Genomic DNA, 15,226 nt, shown 5'->3' with positions numbered 1-15,226 from the left:
TGCCACAGGTGCTTTGACTCTGCAATATTCCTGGTTCTCTGTGCAATGGGACTCACAGTCGGCTGGAGGGAGTCAGAGGAGGGAGTGGATGGAGAAGGTGTGGGGATCTGTGGTAAACACTGAAGTTCAGCTAATGCTCATTGGTCTGTGCTGACCTGGCAGTGTGGCACCCTCTTGATGCCAGGTATGGGTGCTGCTGTGGGCACCCGGGTTCAGAACAAACTCCTAGCATCAGTGAGACCTCCAGAAAGGGATTGTCCTCTCTGATTGCCTAGATGGGTCTTGTGCTTGCTCATTCAGCATGTTCACAGCGTGAGGCAGCCAGCAGCTGTCATCTAGGTAGATGCTCTCTGTCATCTCACTGAAGACCATGGCTGATGAAGGCTAGAGGGTGTGAGGAAAGAAGACTGAAGCTGTGGAACTGGAGTGGCTCATTTGCAGGGTGAAGAGGGAAATCCAGGCAAGGCTTTGGATTCTGTCTCTACCCAGACTTTTGCAGATGCCCACAGAGACCAAAGAGAAACCATTTAGATAAATTGGAATATTTTTTTCACACTGCTGCAGAGTTTTCACTCATTAACCTGAAACAGGTTTTACAAACAGAAGTTAAAAATTGCTGTCCTCTCCCCAAACTAAATAAGACCAACCAAAACCAGCCAGAAAAAAAAGTTATTTTGTATATCACTAATACTATGACCAGATATCTTCATTCTTTTCTTGAGACTGGTCAGTATTCAAGACATGAAGAGTGATTTTCACAGTTTACAGGGCAGTGATTTATGAGGGTTGTGGCCTGTCACATGACAGTGCCTGACCCCACACAACATAAGTGTAAGAATCACACTTTTTGTCAGGGTCAGCAGCACTGTGACACAGCTTTCTGTGTTTGACACACCACCCACAAAGTTAGACATATGCCTCTTCCCCATGCTTTGTTTGTTTGGGATTTTTTTTGTCAGCTCCCTGAATTACTTTCAGGTAACTCTGCACATTTCTACTTTTTCAGTTAATGAGGTGCAAACACTCTATATAAATAAAAAGTTCCCTGCAGCTAGTAGACTGTTGCAGTCTGCCAGACACTGAAAAATGTTTGTCTGTATTGCTGTTGCTTTAATAATTCACATTTTATAAACAAAGAAATCTTTCTCTCCCTCTTTTTTTTTTCTTTTCATTTTCCAGTTGGTTGTTGGAAGCTTGGATAGAGCTGCAGAATAAGTTTGGATCCAGTGTACAGTACGTGTACTATCCATGAGTACAATAAGTGTACAGTATTGCCAAGGTGTCCTGCCTGCACACACCCCATGTCCTGTAGGTGTCACTCACTGCAGCGCTACTGGGTGAGTGCTGAATCCTCTGCTAGGTGTTTGAGCTCCATTTACATGATGCCTGTCAAGCTGAGCCTTAGTTCTCGATGTTGTTTCTAGCAGCAGAACTTCATGACATCTCCCACAATAATGATATGGTACTACAAAGGTATCTATAGAGAAACTTCTCATTGCGAACGTTTGGCCTGTAGGAAATCAACTATTTAATGACATTTACTTATATCAACTGATATCTGAACATTTGGGTGTGATAACTCAGACCTGGTGTAGCTCACCACAAATGGTTATGGAGTTATCCAGTAGTGCCATCATTTCATGTAGGCTCTGCAGCTGAATGTATAGCATGTAGCAAGCTGCACACCTCAGTTATTTCTGTATTTATCTCCTTTCAGTTTCATCTGGAGACAGTACTTCAGAAGTACAATAAATTCTAATAATTGTGCTGGTTAGAACAATTCCGTCACCACCTTGCTCACACACTAAAAAAAAAATGGATTTAAAATTTAGGATAATGAGTAAACTTGAAGCCTGTCTTCCATTTACGTTCAATTCTTCAAGCTAAATTGTGAGGAGTATCTGAAGCTATTGCCTTGTACAGAATAAAACATTAAACCGACTCTCATGCTTTGGTGACAGAGAGGTGGTATCTTTTTCTGAATAGAAACTTTTTTTCCTATTGTGCTTTATTCTGATATGAAAAGTGACCTTTCCTATGACTTTCCAATATTCTTCAAAGAGCAGATTCTTTGCCAGCTGCAGAACTTTATCAAATCTGCCAGCTTCTGCCCAGCTTGCTTTGAGATAGCAAAAACTTCTGCAAGTGTTCATTTGCTCAAGGCCTTGGGATCCTTGGTCCTTATCTTGCAAAGGCTTAAGATCATGTGTTAGAATTTGCAGAACTGGAGCCTTTACATCTATGTTTACAGTATAGAAATGTTTAATAGCAGAAAGTACATATTCCTAGTAGTAGATATGAAGAGACCAAATACAATAACCTCTATTGTAAATAGGCATGTTCCTGTTTTCAGATGTCTTTGTTCACTTCTCTTAGGTGTTTTATTGAGCATTAAAAATCCATTCTAACTTGAATGACACATTCCACGTGTAAACGTATATAGAAGCCCTTCAGGTATGAGATGCCCAAACCATTTCAGTGTGCTTCACAGTGCATGAGTGCTTTGTGTGTATACATTCATATCTGTACACTTTTTATGGCCTAGTGCCTTCACATGTCTCACTCCCTACATGAAACTTTGTATATAGTGAAGCACAGTTTTATGCAGTTTCACCACTGGCACATTGACTGCTCCCAAGGAAAGCACAATTCAAGAGTTCTGTAGAGCTGCACATACAATTAATCTTTTGTGATGCACCGTAAGACATTGTACGTCATGCACTGAATAGTTTGACGAGTGTGTTGTTGTACTGCTGTGAATGCCAAAGGTTCTGAGCAAAAGGTTGTGTCTATTTCTAACCATCTGAACTTCCAGAATTCACTGTGAGATTTTTGTTGCAAGAAGCCCGAAATCTAAGGGCAGAGGTTTTTCCTGATTGATGTTGCTTCCAGTGCAAAATGAAGTGTACATCATTTCAGGAGCAAACTTAGTCTGTTTGGCTTTATGCAAATCTTCCAAAATACACTAGCAGCAGGGAATTTTGCTGATAAAAATATTAGATTGGAAGGAAAACTGGCAGTGACATAGTTACCTCCCAGAAGTTAATAACTTGTAAGTGTCATTAACTTTCCACACATAGAGACTTACTTTACAGTTGAGATGGGATGACAAGAAGAAGCCAGGTCATTCTAGGAACTGTTCCTGTGTTCAAAAAGGAACAGATTCTGTGGTCTGTCATAATTCTTTATGATCAGTAAGATGTTCTACTCAAGAACACAAGCTGAGATTTTCCAAGACAGGAGCCAGAGTTGCAACATGCCTCTACATATATCAACACAAGGAACTGATCCAATTATTGCAAAACTAATCCAACGGACCTTTGGAATTTTAGATGGAAATCCAGAAGATACTGTCCTTTCTTCCAGCTCCTTTGACCAAACTCATGGGGACAGCAAAGGGCCGGCAAAGTCATCATCCCAGTGACTAGTGTCAAGGACACCTGGAGCTACTGCTGTGGTCACATGAAGTTTCTGTGAATACCTGCGTGTGTTAGTTTCTGTTGTACAAACCAGGCGTTTTCCACTGAAATGAAATGTGGTTACATACTTCTGTTACACTAACTGTCCCACATTAAGGATGGAGTGAGCAAGAGACTGCCCATCCTTCTAGTTTGGAGGGGTTCCTTGCAAGTTAGGCTGGCAAGGCAACAAAAGAAACCTGCTACTATCCCTCTTCTCTGGATATATACAAAATTCAAAGCTACCTGTCTGAAAGCTTTCAGTGTGGACATTCACATGCCATGGGTTGGTACAAAGAAGGGGAAGGTGGCCATGGTTCTTTAAAAGTAACAGGGTCAGAGCATTATCTGCACGAGTTTGTCATACACAGGTATTTTTAAAGCTTTCAGTATTACGGTGTTACTTGCTGCCTTGAATATCACATACAGAAGCTCCTGAGCCTGGGTTATTTCAGTCAGACCAAACCAAACATTGGGATGGTTCAGCATTATTAGAAGATGCCTGCAAGCTGCCTACCAGGACCTTGCCATATAGGACACCGAGACCTTTGGTACTGAGGAGGGTCAGGTCCTTGCTTCTCTTGCTGGAGGCCAGAGTTTCTAGCAGACTGAGCATTCAGGTTTCTAAGGGAAAAAATTTTAAGAAGCTGAAATAAAAGCAAAATAGGATGAGAATATGAAAACAACATTTCTGAGCCCTGCTCAGTTCCATCAGCAACACAAATCTATTCCACTTATATATTTAGCAAAATAAATCCTGGCATAATCACCAGTATGTTGCCTCTTCTTGTAGGAGTTTCTTTTGTGGTGTGTTGTGACAAACATAGGACAAATGAGAATAAGGGGACAGATGTCACTGCGGTGAGTGCTGGTGGGAGCTGGAAACTCCCTTCTTCAGTTGCTTTCAGAGTGTTCAAGTCTGACCAGCACCATTCATCTGGACCAGGAGCACTGGTGGAGACTAGCTGACCCTCCTCGACCTTCAGTTCCTCACACCCATCCTGAACCTGGGATCTAAAATAAGAGCATTAATCCATCTCAATCCCAGTCTTCAGGAAGGCTTGGCCACCAGGATCCCAAGGCATTTGTCACCTTTCCTCAGCCCCTACCTGAAAACCGTCCCTCTTGCGGCCACTGCCCTGCGAGCCTCAGCAGTGTACTCCTGCCTGCCTTCATGTGGCGGAGGGAAAGCCCTCCCCACGTCTGACCCCATACCTCCGGAGATGCACAGCTGAACAGACTCACCACATCCCAGCGCCAGCTATCTAGCTGTCCTCCTCTCAGCCAGGTATTTGTTCTCCTCGTCTCTTGACCTTTTCCTCTCTTTTCTCTCCCTCCCGGCTTTTACATTTCTTCCGCCGTGATCCATTGGGTGTTTACTGACAGGGTAATGTGACTTTTCACACCGTCTGTCTGCGTACACTGCCCTAGGACTGGGCTAGAGAAAGCCTCTCCCCAACCTCAGCTGGCTGGACATCTGCTCCCGCCTCCCTCCTTCCCCCCCTCCCCCCTCCCCTTCACGGTAGCCAAGCGAAGGATTCCTCTCTCCCTCCCTCTTTCTTTTTCCACCCCTCCCGCCTTCAGTGCAAGCCCAAGACGCAGGATCCTGCCGAGGGAAAGTGATCCTTGAAACCATCACCGCAGACCCCGCTGCGAAAGTGCAAGAGGAGGAGAGACAAAAAGCCTCAGCAGCCAACCTCCTGTGGCTGAGGGCTTTGCAAGCAGGGAGATGGCTTCAGGCTCTCAGCGATTCTCTCTCACCTTTCTCCAGGGCATGGGATGTGTCTTCTTCATCATTCAGATCGTCTCTGTTCAGGCTGATGGTGAGTCCCCCATTCAGTTTGGGCTGGGTTGCTACAGCTGTAATGAGAGCTGTATGTGGAAATGTTATTGAAAAAAAAATAAAAAAACAACCACCACCTTTTTTTTTTTTTTTATAATAAGAAACTTAAATACACAACCCAGTTTGGGTTAAGGAACATCTGATTCAGAGGTTTTTGAGACTCTACAAATATTCTGGGGGTAAGGATAGAAAGGAAACAATATCTCAGAAGGCTAAGATTATTGTATTACAACAAAACTACAGGATAGTGAACTTTTCCAGAGAAAGCAAGAATAATAAACCAAAGCCAGAACACAGATAAGAAGACTGAGCTGTCTTTCAAGAGAGCTCTCCTTATAATTAAAAGTACTTTTTCTCCCAAGATTTCCCCCATCTGCCCACTTGAAATGCCTCTCAGCATCAATTTATACAGACAGATACTTGAATGGAAGAGAAACAGCCAAAGGCTTTTATGACTTTTCTGTCCAGTACCTCACAGGCTGAGGATGACTGCTCACCTTCCTGCATGTGAACTCCAGCTCCACTCCACTACTAATGGATGGGATCATGACATGAATTTGGCTGGAGTACCAGCTACCAGTTACTCTGAAATGGGACTTCTTACTCTCTGATTATAATCCCAAACACCTGCATCCCTTGAAAGTTCCCAGTAGCCTATTGCCATTTCATTGACAAAGTCTGTGTGTAGTAATGATGACCAACCTGCCTTAGGGAAAATGTGGTTTGTTTTTGAAACAGCCGTGTCTTTTCCTGGGAGAGAAACACTGAGTGGCCACGTTTTTTCACTTTCACAGCTGCAATAGATTTATGCCTGTTCTCAAGATTTTTTATTTTTATTTCAGTACTCTAATCCCATACCACTAATATTTACAACATTATTGCAGAGAACACAGCTTAAACATTATAGGGCAATAAAACCCTCTTCTTTTTGTTCTCAGAGTATTTTTCCTTTTTAAACTAATTCTTTCAGCTGATGACAAAATATAGCAAAGGAAAGGGAGAGAATTTATCTTGCCTATATGTTTCTGCCACTTTTTGTGAAATGTCACTTACACAACAGAACTGAGGCTTGTAAATTGGAAGAAAATACTTTTCATTAAGAACAAAAAGGAAAAGAAATATATCAGGCAATGCACTGCGTTGTAGCAGGCAAACCTGTGATTCTGGTTTCAATAAATACTCCTTCCCTTGCAAAATTCCTCTGAAACAAGGGGGAAAAATGCATACCCTTGAAAAGGGGTTCTCCACAGAACTTAGGAAAAGGGGACAGGACAGGAATAATTAATTTCCCTTGCTAAGAAACTTTCATCTGAAGGGTTCCCTTATCTTTTCAAGACCGCCTCCCAGTCTGTATTATTTCTATAGAATTAGTGGTATCTTCTTGGTTCCTAAACTGATGTCCTCTAAAATAGAAAGGAGAAAAAATGTTGGAGACCACTTTAAGGCAGAGTTCATGACAGGTTTTAATTGTCATTCAACAGTTTGTCAAATTTACTTCACACATGGTAAAACAATTATAAGAATTAAAGGGTGGAATATCTGGAGTACATTACAGTTGTAGAACATGACTATAATACTTTAGTTTCCATTTTTATTTAACTTATAAAGATCATCATGAAGAACATGCAAGTCCTCTATTAACATGCTCCTCAACCTATCCTCCTAACATTAGTATTCAATTAAACAACTACAACAGTGCCCTGTAAACCATCTGAGCACTCTATGTTGATACAGAAGAAAACACTTTAGGTGAACTTTAAAATTCACCACCGCATGTAGGTTTATGTATTTAGGAAGATCTGAGAGTACAGGAGAAACCACCTTTTCATTTGTGTAAGCTGAGGGTGAAAATACAACTGTGCTGCTCTCTGATACATGCAAATGTCACTGAAGAGCCAAAGGACAAGTCTGGTGACAACACGTATCAGTACATTTGTTATTTTAAACTCAGAGTAACTGCCTGCCTTGAAACCGCTGAAGGGGTTTGGAATTCACCTTGTAAAAACCCAGCGAGACTCAGGCTGGCCCCTATCGGGCAAACCTCCGAAACTGATTGCATTGCATTGCCCTGAGGAAGACTTCCCTTTTATTGTCTCACACGCTGATAATGACAGAGAGGAGAGCATTGAGGTCTGGTGAAGGTGTACAGCCTCGAAGCTTAGTTGATCTCTTCTGACTAGTTCTTACCACAGCACATACTGCTGTGCTGTCCTTAGTTTCCAGAAAGACCTAGGTAAATGCTGAAATAAAAGATAGCTTTGTTTCGCTTTGCAGGTTTGTGACGGTTGAAATCTGCTTGCTCACAGCTGTTGAGGCTGGGGTAGGGCAGGCAGAAGGCTCCTCAAGGGCTTGCTCCTGCTCTGACGGACCGTGCTGTGCACTGCTGTTGGGGCGATTGCTGCAGAACGATGGAGGTTGCGTGAGCAGTCTGCCTTACACCAGTGTGCATCCAGACTGTTTAAAATGTCTTTGCATTTACACTGGAGCAGGAGAATAAGGACATGGCTTCATGCAGAGGAGTTGACTCTGCTCTTTTTGACTTTTTTTTTTTTTTTTCCTTTCACAGCTGCTAAAAAATCCATACATTCTCTCTCTGCAGAGCATTTGCAGTGATACAGAGCATGTCAGGAGAGAACGGTGGGGGTTCATCTCTCTTGCTAGGACACTCCTGAGTTGAAAGAAATATGCTAGTTGCAAAAACTGCATTAATTGCTCCAGAGTGGAGTTGGTCTGTTGGCTAAATTCGGGATCTGGGTTGCATCAAACCCTTCATCTAGTAGTGACCATGCATAGTGACTGCAATGACTGCAAGTAGAAGAATCGTGAATCTGGAAAGCTAGGCACAGTTAGGTGGGGATCTGAGATTATAAAATCATAGAATCGTTTTAGTTGAAAAAGGCCTTTAAGTTCATTGAGTCCAATCACACACCTGACCTAGAACCGGTATGTCTCATGTGAAAGATAAGGGAGAAAAATTACTCTGCTCTCTCCTGTGTCTTTTCACTTTTTTTCCCCCTTTTTTTTAAAGAAAAGGTAAAAGGTCATTCTTTTTCTTCTGCTCTGTCTAGACATGTACATTTGTGTAGCAGGTGTTTTAAGTGTTTCCAGGCTCCCAGTTGCAAACCAGCACATATTCTTGCATGTTGCAAAAAGAAATGCATAAACAATTTTAACTACTTGACCCTAAAGTGCGTAGTAAAATTAAAATTTAAGCTCAGAGTGAACTCAAAGTTGGCTTCCTGGTTTTGCTGTTTTTCTGGTGATGTAATATTTTAAACAATTTAAATTAAACAAGATATCATTCATTTTGGTTTCTTGGAGAAATACTCTACATTCATGAACACTAAGCAGAACTGGTAATTACCCAAATCTCTGACTGTAATTGTACAGTTTTACTGAATCCTCTATCCTTACTATTACAATGAAGGCTATTGTTACACACAGCCATAGAAACGGAAATTAAATTGCTTTTAAAGTACAGAAATGACCTTCTCTTCCCCTGCTCTCTTTCACCTCAATTCAAAGTTTTTGACATTTTAGTAAAAATAAATTGGACTTCATATTTGCACATCTTTCACCACATTTATTTTGGTGGAGCTGCTTTGAACTAGTAAGTATCACAGCATGACATCAGCACACTGGGCTTGCCTTTTAAAGTGCTTTCATTTTATATTATTTGTGAGAGACATTTTTATTTCAAAGTATATTTGGCTATGCAGTTTTATGCTTCTTCTTCAAGCATGATGCAAATACTGCTGAAGATATGGAGGACTTTGAACTCATTTCAGTGGGCTTTGGACCATGTCTATATGCCTCAGAAGAACTTGTTATATCTGTTACCCTATTGGAATAAATTAGCCAAGTTCTGTCTTCTTAGCAGCCAAGAGAATTCTGCTAATTCCACTGAGATTCCTAAGAGTATGAAGAACCTGGGTTTGGATTGATTTTATTTTTGAAGAGTCCCCTTCTCTGTTTCCATACACATCATGGTAGATGGCTCTTCAGTCTTGAAAGCATAATAAGGTCCAGTTGCTGGAAGCTGAGTTTAGCAAAATTTGAAACTGGAAATAAGGTGGAGTGAGAGTAATGAACAGTTGGCACAGTTTACTGTAAAGTGTGCTGTAAAGTCTCCATTACTTAGAGTCATTGACTCATGACTGGATGCCTTTTGAAAAGACATGGTCTCGTTCAGCCATAAATTTTTGGACTCAATGGTGGAATTACTGGGGGGGGAAATTTACAGTCCAGTTATGCAGGAATTAAACAAGGTGGTAAAAATGAATCCTAGAAGCCCTGACATCTATGCTTCTATGGGTATATTTAAAAAAAAAATATGGGAGTTCTCTTCAGTAAAGCCTGTGTTCAGCTGTTGCTTGTTTACAATTTTTTCATGCCAAACAATAGTTAAAGCGATATTTTATAAATATATCAAAATATAATCAATATTCTGTGATAATGGTGATCAACTGACAGCAGAGGCTAGCAATACAATGTAAGCCAGTTATCAGAGACAGACTTTCTTTAGTTTCAAGTGTGATTTTTTTCTTCAGAGCTATAAATCCAACTGTTAACAGTTGAAAGAGTTGTGTATTATCATTTGTCTTACCATTGAACTTAAAACTTTTTCAATGGTTTCAAAGGGAAATCTGGAGAAACTTACTGTGATGAGGCTGTTTTTCATTCTGAACATGCTAAAGACATCCGTTAAGCTTCCTGGTAAAGACTGCTTTGCATGGATTTTTAGCTAAACCAGAGGGACTGGTTCTCTGGCTTTCTTTATCCATTTCTGGCTAACCAGAATTTCCTCTAAAGCAGTTTACTGTAATGTTCCCAACCAGTAAGTCCTTCCTAGCTTACCCGAAAAGCTATTTTTCTACATAATTTGTGCATCCTAGGTACATTTTTTGGAGGGTAAGACTGTTTTGAATCAGTGCCTTCACAATTTCTATTAAAAAGTTTATATATTTTAGCAAACACAAAACAGTAGCTAAAGAAAGCTGTTACAGCCTCAGTCTTGGCTACCTAAGTTCCTCTAAAAACGTCCTTATTACTTGCTAGTAAAAAGGCTAAATGATGAACCTGGGTTCTTCTAACCGTATCTAGATAGAACTTGATCCTTAATGATTTTAATCTCTTCTAACTGAAATGCTACTAGCTGGAAAATTAGAATTACAATCATGTCAAACTAACAGATGCTATGCAGACTTTCCCTGTCTCTTGATGCTGTGCCTCAACCCTGACAGTCAAATGGTGAAATGTAGAATGAGGATGAAGCTTTATACTTAATCCCTTTACGAACAGAAGTTGTTCTGCAGCTTAAGAATCGGGTGATTTATTTTGGGGGTAGTTCTCCAAATTGGGGGGGGTGGTAATTTCAACCCAGCATATCGTATTATCACCATGCTTACTTCACTATGTCTATTCCTGGCTTTGGAAGCAGCAGCCTATGTTGGTCTTGTGCTTTATTTGGGACATTTTGAAAAGGTAGAGGCTCTGTGTAAACTCCCCTGTTATAATTGCAGTTCATGGTCTTGATTACAGTATCAAGAGACAATGTAGTCTAGTGTTTAGGACTCTGATCTGTCCTCCTGGGTAGCATTTCTTGGCCCACCACTGTTAATTTCCTGAGAACATCACTCGGTACTCTGAATCCCCATCCCTTCTCATCCTTGCTTAATCCTTGGGCTGTCTGCCCAAGTCTGGATGACTTCTTACTGTGTGCATGTAGAATTCCCACCCTTGTAGATATCTTTCTCAGGACCCATCTGCATTTGCTAGCTAACGTAAACACAAATGACATACTCGCTTGAAAGAAACTTTGTATGTTTTACTGTAAGGACAGGGATACGTCCAGCAGGTTAAACACAGGTGAGAACAGGAAGCTGCCAGGTACAGACTTGCCCTCTTTTGGTTCCCTTTATTTAAGATTAGATTTAGATGTACCAATTTGTTGAAATAATATGCAATGGGGGTGGCACCTGGTACAGAATAAGGCTGAGCCAGTCTGAAGATTCCTGATGCTAGTCAATATATCCTGTGAGTGTGAAGCTAGCTATGTCGTGAACACCCAGGATGTGCTGGCATTTATGCCTTCATACAAGCACTACCACTAATCTACTTTTGAAATAAGACATAATAAGAGTTCCCAGGCATTTACTGAGTAAACAATGCTTACAAATTGTCTTCCTGCACCTGGAAGCAACCTCAATCTGTCCCTTTGAAACTTAGAAGGTATTCTTAGGGATGTTATCTTCAGAAAGAAGATCCTTATGGCGGTTTAAATGTGAACACTATAAATCGTATCATTATTTATTTATTGTTTCTGGGAATACCCAGCTAATGTGTTTATTCCATAAGCCAATAACTTCTCAAGCTTCATTGCCAAAACCTCAACTGCCCTGTTCCCAGTTGCCAAACCCTCTAATTTTCAGCCTTACAGTTTTCACAGTGTTAGATAAATTAAAGAAAACAAACTGAAATGAAAATACAGGTAACACTAGAAATTGTTACACCAGATATGCCCTCATGCTCGTTGAAAAAGCCATCTGTTAAGACAAACATTCTCTCTGTCTTTCTGGAAAGGTACAGAAGCACAGTGGCTTTGCAGCAGTGTTTGGACACAAGTTGCTGTAGAATTGTATCGTTTTGATTTTAGAGAACAAGTATAAATCTATTTCTGACATGGAAAACTGGGTTGCAATACTGTCTTTTAGATTTGTGCTTGGTTGTAGTTGTTAAAAATGTAGCTATAAAATGCTGAGTAGTGAATTCCAGTGTTGTAGCCCACAGGAGATGTTCTGACTTTGGCTATATGTGTGCACGTGAGAGTTGTGCTTTCTCTTTCCAAATCTAAAGCACAGACCTGTAGAAGCAAGACAAACTTCTCATATGGACTAGGAATGATCAGGGTTTAACCATGCTTGCTTTTCTGTTGATGAGCAAAGCTGAAAGAAAAGCTAGGACAAAGGTACTTACAGTGTTGATAAGATTACTCATTCTAAGAAGTAGATTGCTCATCAGAATGAAAAAAATAAAAGCAAGAAGACTTTATTTGGTGATAATTTGCAGTATTTTTTGTTGAGTATGTGTTGAGTACAATACTGTGATGAGTGATGTGTCCTTTCTTGGTGCTGCAGGGAAAGTTTTTGCACTAGAGCCCAAGAACAACTCTCAGAGTCTGGATTTAGCCGAAGCTGAGAAAGCTTGTGTTGACCTGAGCGCTCACTTAGCAACTGCAGAAGAACTGAAAAGAGCTGTTCTGGACTGCTCTTTTGCTGGCTGCACCACAGGATGGCTTGCTGGTGGCTCCACCGGGTAAGGACAACAGCATAACTCCTCCTGAGAGCTGTGAATGACAGCGATTGAGCAGGTTTTCCTCATGGCATATAGCACATAACCAGGTATATGCTGCTGGCACAAAGCTCAGTGTGCCACTCTCCCCAAAACATTGATTTTGTGCAGCTCATATTGCAAGAAGTCATCATTCTTAGATCACATACTTCACAGATCTGAAGCAATTTGCCCTTCCTCTTTTCTTCTGAATTATGTAATCATGGCTCCTTTTCACCTGGCTTGTAGTAGGGTGCTGAGCCCTAGAGGAGCTTGCAGGCTGAGGGCACCATGTTTGAGTTAGTGTTGATGCTCCCTCTGACTCTGTCATTCTCTACTCCAAAAAACCTGAGCTTTACGTAGAAGCCACGTGTCTGTCTCAGGTATTCACATTTGTCTGAACAGAATCATGGAGGCATTTAGATTGGAAAAGGCCTCCAAGATCATTGAGTTCATGTAGCTGTGACTTACATGTACTTAGCTATGAGAACACATGTGGTAGTTGGTTGAGAAATCTTACCAGGAGATAATATCAACACTCTTGCTGAATTGTTCAAGGTAGCTCAAGTGACTCAGCACAGCACTAGGCTAAGCTTTGTCCTGCACTATAGATAGTGTTGAGAGATGTCCTGGCCTGCCACAGTCTCATCAGGAAGCATTGTTCCCCCTACAGGGACCAGTTCAAAGCAGGAATGTAAAAGTGTCCTGTGGTGGAAACTGCTTCTCTCTGTTGATCACAGTGTCAGGAAGCTAAAGTTTGCCTTCAGGAGTTCTCCAGAAGTCCCAGTGACTCTCACTGAAATTTAAGATTTGGAGGACATAAGTTGGCAGAGGTGCTAGCTCTATGCCAGAAGCTGCGTGGCCCTGCCACCTGCTGCTCTTCTGTGGCTGATGAAATCTTCGGAAACTCAGGCTTAGTGCAGTCTTGCACAGATTCAGTTATGTGGCACTGCACTTGGCCAAGAACCTTGGTCACAACTGCCCACTGTCTTCCAAAATCAAAGTCTTTACAGCATTCCTCAGGGACAGGTAGAGAGGTTTCTTATCTGGCAGAGGCCAAATCACAGAATTTTAAAAAACAGAGGGCAAACAAAATGGAGGAGCTGAGGATCAATGTGACTGTCTTGTGTCACTGAAGCTGGGACCCTGCAAGAACTGCACAGAAGGAGCATGTGTAAATCCGAAGCCCCTCTGTCTTGGATCTCTCCTTTGGGCGGCTTATCAGCCCCAGCCCCAGAATAATACGGGTACTCATTCCCTGAGGTGCTTTACAAAGTTCTCATGAGTTAGGAGGTAATATCTAAAGTACTGCCAATGCTCAGTGGTGATAAAGTTTTGATTTATCTAGATACTGTTTCCAAGTTCCCAAACATCAGTATATTGTGGAATTTTGTGACAATTATCTGTGATGGTTTTAAGTATCAATTAAGTAAGCATGGAGGTTTGTGTATTTTTGGTGATAAAGTTTCCAAAGGGCAGTAAAATTGGTGCAAATAATGAAAGTTTATATTTAAACAACTTCAAGGAGAAGCAACTCCTTCCAGTTCAGTAATCCAGAAATCTCTCAGGCTATAAGACAAGCAATCCTAATTTTGTTGTTGGTTTGGTTTTTTTTTCCCCTAAGCCAGTTGCTGAAGTGTCAGGCAGGCTGAGAAGCCAGGAAAACTTTCCACCTCTAAGAAATGAATGGCAGATTTGTTGTACGGGTTCTTTTATGCAGTATTCATGTTATGGATGATGGATAGGAGAAGAAACCATCCCTTCTTTATCTAAGCAATAGCACTAGTTAGTCCTGACAGACCTCAGTTAATTGATATAGGCACTGGAGCTACAGCTACTAAGAGACCAGTCATGAACCTGTCTCTGAATATCTTCAATATCAGACTTGGCCAGAGTGATAGAATTTGATGATGGATGTAGACATCATCATACTGTTAGGAAGGAAAGGAAGATTTTTCATCCCTTCTGACTTTCTATTCCTCCAGTAAACCTGTCCTTAGTATGGAAGTCTCTAAACTGTTTATCAGAAAGGACATTGTGGGGTCACATCAGCATACCATTGCTGTGCAGTCACCACTTCTGATCTCAACTGGAGAGCTCCACCAGAGAAAATAGCTCTCACAGCTGGAATCTGATACTCCCTTCTCTGGGATTGTTTTACCCATGGCTGGGCAAGCACCAGAATGTGTGTCACTTGGTACACTGAACTGGATGTTTTTGACTCTGGGGAAAACCCAGGAAAAGTATAATGCCTAAAAGGACTATACTGGTTTCACTGTTACTGGGTGCCACTCTGGAGAAGGAAATTAGTAGCTGAGCACAAAGTATACAAATGAGACAAAATTATTGGTCAAGCTCAAGAAGAATAGAAAGATCGCCAGATGGATTTATATGAACAGTCAAAATGGTGACAAATGGAGTTCAGTGATAATACATGCAGGAGGAAATGCATTCTACTTAAAGAGATCTACCAGGGTTCTGATTTACCTCTGTCAGCCCAGGAAAGATATGCAGATATCACTGTAGACAGCACACAAGAATCTCTGTCAAACTGCAGCTGTAGTAAAAACAAACAAGCAAACCAAGAAGTTCCTAG

At 41.3% G+C, this 15,226-nt stretch overlaps 1 protein-coding gene across 1 annotated transcript in view; it reads left to right on the top strand.

Moving 5' to 3' along the window:
* Positions 1 to 5,187: 5,187 nt before the first annotated feature.
* The window catches only part of SUSD5 (sushi domain containing 5), a 42,217-nt gene continuing 32,178 nt past the window's right edge, over positions 5,188 to 15,226 (top strand). The window contains exons 1-2 of the mRNA XM_054385106.1: positions 5,188 to 5,281; positions 12,438 to 12,615. Of these exons, the coding sequence (XP_054241081.1) occupies positions 5,188 to 5,281; positions 12,438 to 12,615 (272 nt within the window). The remainder of the gene's footprint in view (positions 5,282 to 12,437; positions 12,616 to 15,226) is intronic.

The sequence above is a fragment of the Indicator indicator genome, chromosome 11 (genome assembly GCF_027791375.1).
Source record: "Indicator indicator isolate 239-I01 chromosome 11, UM_Iind_1.1, whole genome shotgun sequence".
In the NCBI taxonomy this organism is placed as follows: domain Eukaryota; kingdom Metazoa; phylum Chordata; class Aves; order Piciformes; family Indicatoridae; genus Indicator; species Indicator indicator.
Note: the sequence above shows the minus strand (reverse complement) of the source record. Positions and strands in the feature narration are given on the sequence as shown.